The following is a 9,287-nucleotide window of genomic DNA, read 5'->3' on the forward strand; positions in this document are numbered from 1 at the left end:
ATGTGTTTCTACAGCCACTGTGCAGGTTTCTCTTTGTGAGGTTTGGTTAGCAGTGACTGAAACGCAGCTTTACACAACTGCCAGTCTGCATGGAGAGGATCTTGAGACTCCAGTAGCTTCAAACACCTGTTTGCTGCTCAGCAGTGGCTTTTTTACAGCTGGCATTACAATACAGTTCATTTGTTTGACAGAAACTTTCCTTGATAAATCTTTATCGGACAAAGATCTTCTGTGTTCTAAGTCACTCACAAGTCTTTTGACAGTTCAATAATTTCTATTTGCTTTTTGCAAAATATTGTTTGTTTTGATGCCTTTTGCAAGACATTGCATTGTTTCATACTTTTCATCTTCAGAAAGATCTTTCTTCCTTACCATATTGCATGAGAACTGTGACTTGCTTAATGTGGAACAACCTCTTTAAAGGGGTCATATGATGTTGCAATGTACATTATGTTGTGTATTTGGTGTAATGCAATGTGTTTATGCGGTTTAAGGTTAAAAAAAAAACATTATTTCCCACATAATGTACATTATTGTTGCTCCTCTATGCCCCGCCTTTCTGAAACTCGTCGATTTTTACAAAGCTCATCGTTCTGAAAAGCGAGGTGTGCTGTGATTGGCCGAATACCTCAAGCGTGTGACAGAAATGTTACGCCCCATACCATATTGTGATGCCCTGTGTCCCGGCGTTCCATTTACCTAAGAAGACCTGGCAAACTATTGAACAAACCTGTCTGAGATTGATACCTAAAATATATCTAAAAAGATGTGAAAAACAACACAAACAAAAATCTTACTCTTTATTGTACTGAAATCCTATTGATATGTCACTTGCATAATAATTTGGAACACAGTGTAAATATATTGTGTTATATTATGAATAATATTATATTAATATATATTAATATCCCTCAAAATTGATATCTATCTATCTATCTAGATTGAATATGTGACCCCTGTATGTTTGTAGAAATGGCCAGCAATACATTGTATGGGTCAAACTCATCGATTTTTCTTTTATGCCAAAAATCATTAGGATATTAAGTAAAGATCATGTTCCATGAAGATATTTTGTAAATTTTCTACTGTAAATATAGCAAAACTTAATTTGTGATTAGTAATATGCATGGCTAAGGACTTCATTTGGACTACTTTAAAGGTGATTTACTCAATATTTAGATTTTTTTTGCACCCTCAGATTCCAGATTTTCAAGTAGTTATATCTCATATATATTGTCCTATATTTGTCCTAACAAACCATACATCAATGGGAAGCTTATTTATTCAGAAGATGTATAAATCTCCATTTCAAAAAATTGACCCTTAGGCCTGGCTTTGTGGTCCAGGGTCTCATATGTAAATGATTATATACATACTTGTATGTGTGTGTACAAATTTATTTAAAATATTTTTTTTTATTTTTATTTTATTTTATTTTATTTTTTTTAAATATGTATTGTATGGTTTTTAGCTGATGACACGTTTGCTATGCGCAGCGCTCTTGTCGCGCTCTTCCTGACGTAAGAGCGCTAAAAGTTTAACACGGACTAGTATTTAATATGGATGGCCTATTTCATGTTTGTAAGAAATATATGCTCTTTCTTTGTCGTTTGTGCGGTTTATTTAAAAAGAAGCAATAGGAACGATATTATATTTCACTCAAATATCCCGAAATGGCATTCAAACGGCATCCTTTCTCTTTATATATGTAACTTTATAGAGTAGTAGACTATCCATGTGCGCTAAAGGTCTGCGCTGAGGCCGCGGTGCGCTATTACTCATTGTCAAGTGCGCATGCGCAATGCGAGCACGACTAACTTGAAGTGCTAACACCGACTACACGGCACCGCAACGAGGAGGTTACAGCCATACAGACATAATGGGGAAGAAACAGAAAAGTAAGGGAGATGACGGGTAAGTTAGGACACTGGGGAATGCGCAACACGGACTGTGTTAACAGCAGAAAGACCGTGCTGTTTATAATCTTGACCGGTTAATATGTGAGGAGACACACTGTTAGCCACCTGGCTAGCTTCTGATGGACATGAGTTCATGTGCCGCTGTAACTAGGCCTGTCTTCCTCATTACGATACTACTGACCGTTTAACCAGAGCAATATCATCAGGGGATCACTGACATGCAAAGATGCACGTCTAGACACCAGCTGGCTGGGTAATTTATTGTGAGCGTTGCGTATTTGTCACGTTGGTGGCTTTAAAATGAGAAACAGCAGGTCTTGCTAGTCCCCCTGAGTCTAGATCCAGCAGCTGTGTTAGTGTTAGATTAGTTGTACGTCACATCTGCTCTGATATCAGACGCTGTCCGAACACAGAAGACCCTGGTTTTTAAGGGCAGTGGCTTTTGTGTATTACACGCGGTATCTGATTTCTCGCCTGGCAGTGCAACCTCATCCGTTTCCATTGTGCTGCTCGGCGCATTGTCTTCAGTGAAACGCTCTTCTGTGGGATGCCATCGACCTTTGGTCATGTAGAAACTATATGTATGTGTGTGTATGTACATATATATTATCCATATATAAATACTTTCTTTTGGCAAGAGTAAAACTTGGCATAGTGATTTTGGCGAATCATTTTTCCCTTGTTTTTGATCTGTTTCAGATTCGATTAAGTTATTCAATACCTAATTATAATTGTTATATAAAATCTGTACCTTGAAAGTGATTGATTGTCTGCTTTTATGTTCCAGTCGTTTAGTTAAATTTTTAACTAAACTTCTGCAAGCCTTGGTTTGTTTTTAGTTTATTAGGTTGAATTTAAGGTTTTGCTGTAATACTGGCCAATGTGGGACAGCAGCAGTTTCACCTGGACCTGTTTTCCTTTCCCTCTCTGAACTCAGTCGCTTGAATGGCTAAATTTGTCTGGGTCTGATGCTGAGCAGATTCTTGGTCTTTTGGCCTTGTGGGAGGTGGTTAAGTTGATTACCATCTTAATGAGAGTGTTAACCTGTGCTAACCCTTAAGTGCTGGTTGCCATGTCATTTCCTGTTCCAGTAATCTCAAAAGATGTCATGCGATCCAGCCATTAATTATCGAGAGTAGCATCAAAACAAGATTACCTGTTACTTAAAGACCATTGCTGCCCTTTGCATTGCGTCAAAGAACTGTGGTCTGCTAAAACATATTTTAACTTTTATTAAACATGCCTCCATCTCTTCTCCATTCATTCAAGTCATTTGCCCATCTTTCCATTAACTGGAGTTTCATCACCTGCTCTGTGTTTGGTGAGGGCAGCAGGTTTATGTGTGTGAGAGATCTGCCCCGCGATGACTGTGATTTTCCCTTTCTGATGCAACAAGCATGCAATGAGGGCTTTAGGCTCCACTATATAAGCAGCACAAGTTCACTTCCTCATCATTGCTGTGTTTGACTTGATTGGTAAGGTATTTGAGTTCAGGTGTTTAATATTATCAGTTTTTGTGTATGTATTGTTGCAAATATTGCTGTGTGCTAGAGTGGTGTTCAGGTGTGTAATATGCATCTGTGCTGTTGGTGTAATGCTGTTTTTTTTGCTAGTTTGTAATAAAAATGTATTATCTTACACCACTAGTGTATAATGGAAGTACTTTTACTGAAAATGTCACGATTAGTCAGTAATGGTCTGGACATCCTGTTGTTGTTTCTAAATCTCTGGTAACAGGTGAGTGTTTTCCTGGCCGGTTGCTTAGTTAATCATTTCTGGTGGTCTGTGTTTTCTCAGGTTAATTTTTTTACTGCTCTGCACATGTACAGGTGCATTTCAATAAATTAGAATGTCGTGGAAAAGTTAATTTATTGAGATGCACCTGTATGTTAAGTACATTTCATCAAAATTTTTTTTTTTTTGAGTACATATGTATTTGCTTTCTCAAAGCTAGGGATGCACCGATACCACCTTTTTTAGAACGAGTCCGATACCGATACTTTCATTTTTTGGTACTCGCCGATAGCGATACCTGTATTTTCACAGCATTTGTCATTTTTTACAAATATTGGGTACAGGGCAAAATAATAATAAGAATCATCATGTTAGTTGGCTTCATTTAGCAAACAGATATTTCCTTCAGTTATTTCCACACTTAATTACACCCGTTAAAATTTATTGTATAAGCGTTTGTTACTTTCACTGTTCATTTTAATGGCGCATTAGAGCTGCTCCATTGCAGCAGCTCAATACTGTAATCATAAAACTTTTTCCTAAAATAATGCAGGGAACCACTCGTTATACATTATACAAGTACGCGCGTACTATTTTGGAGACGTAATTTGCGTCCATGCGCACTGTATGCAGACCCTCGTGTATGAATAAAAAACATAATTTTAAAGCAAGCTAACCATGCGCAACGCGCACACGTTTGCAAGTCCGATACCGATACTTTCATTTTTGGTACTCGCCGATACCTGGATTTTCACAGCATTTGTAATTTTTTTAAACAGAAACAAAATAATAGTAATAATAATAATATGAATCATGTTAGTTGGCTTCATTTAGCAAACAGATATTTCCTTCAGTTATTTCCACACTTAATTACACCCGTTAAAATTTATTGTATAAGCGTTTGTTACTTTCACTGTTCATTTTAATGGCGCATTAGAGCTGCTCCATTGCAGCAGCTCAATACTGTAATCATAAAACTTTTTCCTAAAATAATGCAGGGAACCACTCGTTATACATTATACAAGTACGCGCGTACTATTTTGGAGACGTAATTTGCGTCCATGCGCACTGTATGCAGACCCTCGTGTATGAATAAAAAACATAATTTTAAAGCAAGCTAACCATGCGCAACGCGCACACGTTTGCACAGTGTAGTGATTGCAATATGGCAAATACGTTTTTAAAAAAGTTCAGTAGTGAAAAATGTAATGTATTCTTTTCTGCTTTTCATAGTGCCAAAGACGACGGAGTTGACATCGACGCGCTTGCAGCTGAAATTGAAGGAGCAGGAGCAGGCAAGGAGCAGAGCAAATCAAAGAGCAAGAAAAAGAAAGGAAAGAAAGATGACTTTGAGTAGGTCTTCACCTCTTTCCTCCAACACTGACACAGTTCATAAGCTTAAAAGAGATTTTCTCTTTCTATACAGTGCTGCTCAAAAATCGGGTCGGTAAGATTGAAAAAAAAATTTTTTAAAGATTTTTTGAAAGAAGTCTCTTATGCTCATCAAAGCTGCAATTATTTGATCAAAAATACAGGAAAAAAACTGTAATATTGTTACTACTCAAAATAACTATTTTTAATATACTGTAATATATTTTAAAATGTAATTTATCTCTGTGATTCAAAGCTGAATTTTTAGCATCATTACTCCAGTCTCCAGTGTCACATGATCCTACAAGAAACATTTAAGTATGCTGATTTGCTACTCAAGACACATTTCTTTATTATTATTATTGTTATTATTATTATTATTTTTATTTTTATTATTATCAATGTTTTAAGCAGTTGTTGCATTTATCCCATCCAAAGTGCACACACACAGCAGTGAACACACACACACCGTGAACACACACCCGGAGCAGTGGGCAGCCATTTTTTGCTGCGGCGCCCGGGAGTAGTTGGGGGTTCGGTGCCTTGCTCAAGGGCACCTCAGTCGTGGTATTGAAGGTGTCAATATTATTATTTTTAATCTTTTTTTTAATTTTTAAGATTTTTAAATAAGATTTTTAATCTTTATTATTATTTTTTATTATTATCAATGTTTTAAGCAGTTGTGCTGCTTTAGCTATATTTTTGTGGAAACTGACACATTTTTCTCAGGATTCTTTAATGAATAAAAGGTCCAAAAGGACAGCCTTTTTATAGAGTTTTTTGTAACATTATAACTGTGTTCACTGTCACTTTTAAGTAGTTTAATTAGTGCTGTCAAACGATTAATCGCATCCAAAATAAAAGTTTTTGTTTACATAATATATGCGTGTGTACTGTGTATATTTATTGGATGCGATTAATTGCGATTAATCGTTTGACAGCACCACGTTTAATACATCCTTGTGGGCTAAAACTATTGATTAGTGCTGTCAAACGATTAATCGCATCCAAAATAAGTTTTTGTTTGCATAATATATGTGTGTATACTGTGTATGTTTATTAAGTATATATAAATACACAAACATACAGTATATACTTCGAAAATATGTACATGTATTTACATGTCTATATTTATATTCATATAATTTATATTATAAATAAATCTATTTAATATATAAAAAATAACATATTTTTCTGAAATATATACATGCATGTGTGTGTATTTATATATACATAATAAATATACACAGTGCACACATATATATTATGTAAACAAAAACTTTTATGTTGGATGCGATTAATCGCGATTAATCGTTTGGCAGCACTACTATTGATTAATTAAATTAATCTTACTGACCCTAAACTTTTGAACATGAATGTAAGTGTTTGGGAATTAATGATGAACTCTTTTACTTGCAGTGAGGATGACATCCAGAAAGAACTGGAGACACTGTCATTAGAAAACCAAGGAGGAAAATCTAAAGAAGAGGAAAAGGTATTCTTCATTAACACAAACTGATAATCACATTCAGCATGCATTGTCTTTTGTTTTGCTCTCTCTTCTGATAGTGCAGATTTTACAAGCTGAGTCATGTGCCATTGACAGCAATTTCTCCATGTGTTTCTGTCTTAGAAATCCGATTCAGCAGTGGACGCTGAACCTGAGCCCGCTCTGAGTAAAGCGTACAAGAAGAAGGCCAAGAAGGGTAAAAAGGCAAATCTGGAGGATGAGGAAGGTGATGAAGATCAGGGTCAGAACAACATGGAAAACGAGCGCAGGGCGAAAGACACCGAGACGGTGGCGGCTCCCGCTCCTGCTGGTGCTGCTTCAGACTCTGAGGATGAGGGCTCGCGGTCACGGCAGAAACCTACGGCTAAAAAGAAAGGTGGCCGAAAGGGTTCGGCTGACTCGGAGGACGATGAAGATGGTGGTGCGAAGAAGGGTGGAGGAGCGGGTGACAATGATGAATCAGACGATGATTCTCAAGCCGCACGCAAGAAGAAAAGTAAAGCCAAACCAGACCTGTGGTTGTCAAGGATGGTTAAAGACATCCTAACATTTTCATGGCTTATATTAGAAACTTCAGAAGTGGCATCACCCACATCAGAGACACCTCAGCCAATCACAACAGAGATGGAAGTGGACAAACCTGAAGCAGAGCAAGGTAATTACTTTAATTTCTCAAATTTAGGTTCCTTTCAAATGCGTTTTATTTTTTTCTGGCTTTCCATGTTAACATCGTAATTACAATTGAGCCATTAGGAAACTTTAGTCATTAGTTTGTCATATACAATGCTGCACAACAAAAATTTATGTGTAAATACATATTAAAAATAAGTGTTGCTTATTTTTATTGCTATTACTATTGCTACTACTTATAAAAGTTCATTTACTGTACAATAGTAATATTTCTATCATAATTTCAAGATTTATTTTGGCGATCTGTTGTAATTTTTGACATGCTGATTTGCGGTTTAATTACTAATGTCAATTTGAATTTGATTCATTTTAATCTTAGCTCTACTTTTGATTTATTAATCCAAAAATTATCCTATTCTGTGACATTGCACACAATACACTAAATTCCATTTTAATTCCTGAATTCCACAATTCTGGCCACGTTTTCTGCATCACCTAAATAATAGGGCCCTACAAATTGAATGGCTTATTGTCAAAAAAAGTAAATAAGTGAAAATACTTTTATAGACTTGTAAAGCTAATCATGGATAAGGATTTGTCTGTTCATGATTTGTGGCTGTAAACAAGGATAATAGCTGACATTTTCATTGCAACAGTTAAGGAGCCAAAAGCGGAGGCTGCTGATCTGGACGATTGGGAGGCCATGGCTAGCGATGAGGAGAAAAGTGGGTGTAAAGCATGCTTTCCCACGGATACATGTCTTTTAAAATCAAGAAGTCATTTGGTGGTGGTTTGTTGTGAGTGCTGATTAATTTGACATTTGTGTGTTCACAGAGATGAAGAAGGTTCACATCGAGGTGAAGGGAACTACTCCGGCAACACAAGAACCTGCTGAAGACCAAGAGAACGGCAGTGAGGAAGAAGAGGATGATTTTTAAAATGTTGAAGCAATGTTTGAAAAGTTATTTTAAATTGTAATATTTCAGAATATTACTGGTTTACTGTATTTTTGATCAAATAAATGCAGCCTTGGTTAAGCATAAGAGACTTATTGAAAAAATCTTACCAATTGCAAAAATTGCTAATTGTTATTAATGGTTATTTATTTGTTTTTATATGGAAATTAATATTAAATGTTAATTTGCTGTTATAAAGTTTTTAAAATGTGTCGATACTGTAGAAAACCCATATCAGTCAAGCACTAAGCCATGGCTTTTTAAGCTTGTTTGTATGTTTAATGGCACTCTTCTCCACCCTTCAGTAATCTGAGGAACAGGGGTAGTTCTCTGTGTGACATCTCCATCCTGGTGGTGGATATCATGCACGGTTTAGAGCCACAGACGATCGAATCCATCAACCTGCTGAAGGAGAAGAAATGCCCCTTCGTAGTAGCACTTAACAAGGTACCAGATACTGACTACCGAATGCTCATACTGATGATTGCAGCAAGTATTTAAATACTAATGTGTTTCTTTCTCAGATTGACCGTCTGTACGACTGGAAGAAGAGTCCAGACACAGACGTGGTGGCCACACTGAAGAAGCAGAAGAAAAACACCAAGGATGAGTTAGATGAGAGGGCTAAAGCTGTCATCGTGGAGTTTGCGCAGCAGGTCTGTTGTCATCGTCTTGTACAGTACAGTACAGTCCCATTTGCTGTTGAGCTGCAAATGTCTCCTGTTGAGTTTTACATACAAGTGCTGTCTTGTTCAACCTTCAGGGACTTAACGCTGCCCTGTTCTACGAGAACAAAGACCCTCGTACATTTGTGTCCCTGGTTCCCACCTCGGCCCACTCGGGTGATGGGATAGGGAACCTCATCGCCCTGCTGGTGGAGCTCACTCAGACCATGCTGGCCCGCCGCCTGGCTCATTGTGATGAACTTCGAGCACAGGTCATGGAGGTAAAATGAGTTCCTGCTAACAAATCGTGACAGTCTGGTTTGGTATGTTTAATCACAATAGTTTGCTTTTTTTCTTCCCATGGAGCCCAACTGTAATATAACCTCTGCTGTCCATCTTCTATATCTTAGGTAAAAGCTCTTCCTGGAATGGGTACGACGATAGACGTCATCCTGATCAACGGTTGTCTACGGGAGGGTGAGACTATTATCGTCCCCGGTGT

The 9,287-nt window shown here is 37.1% G+C and overlaps 1 protein-coding gene across 1 annotated transcript; it reads left to right on the top strand.

Annotated features, from left to right (window-relative positions):
* Nucleotides 1-1,715: 1,715 nt before the first annotated feature.
* Nucleotides 1,716-9,282, top strand: LOC107712221 (eukaryotic translation initiation factor 5B-like; the record flags this gene model as incomplete). The annotated part of the gene is given in 11 exon segments (XM_016517387.1): nt 1,716-1,835; nt 1,838-1,914; nt 4,887-5,006; nt 6,444-6,519; nt 6,658-7,189; nt 7,821-7,889; nt 7,999-8,098; nt 8,426-8,567; nt 8,645-8,776; nt 8,884-9,066; nt 9,196-9,282. Coding segments are annotated over 11 exon segments (1,638 nt in total), but the record flags the coding sequence as incomplete, so codon positions are not given.
* Between the last annotated feature and the right edge of the window lie 5 nt (nt 9,283-9,287).

The sequence above is a fragment of the Sinocyclocheilus rhinocerous genome, unplaced genomic scaffold, assembly GCF_001515625.1.
Source record: "Sinocyclocheilus rhinocerous isolate Xijiao unplaced genomic scaffold, SAMN03320098_v1.1 scaffold508, whole genome shotgun sequence".
NCBI lineage: Eukaryota > Metazoa > Chordata > Actinopteri > Cypriniformes > Cyprinidae > Sinocyclocheilus > Sinocyclocheilus rhinocerous.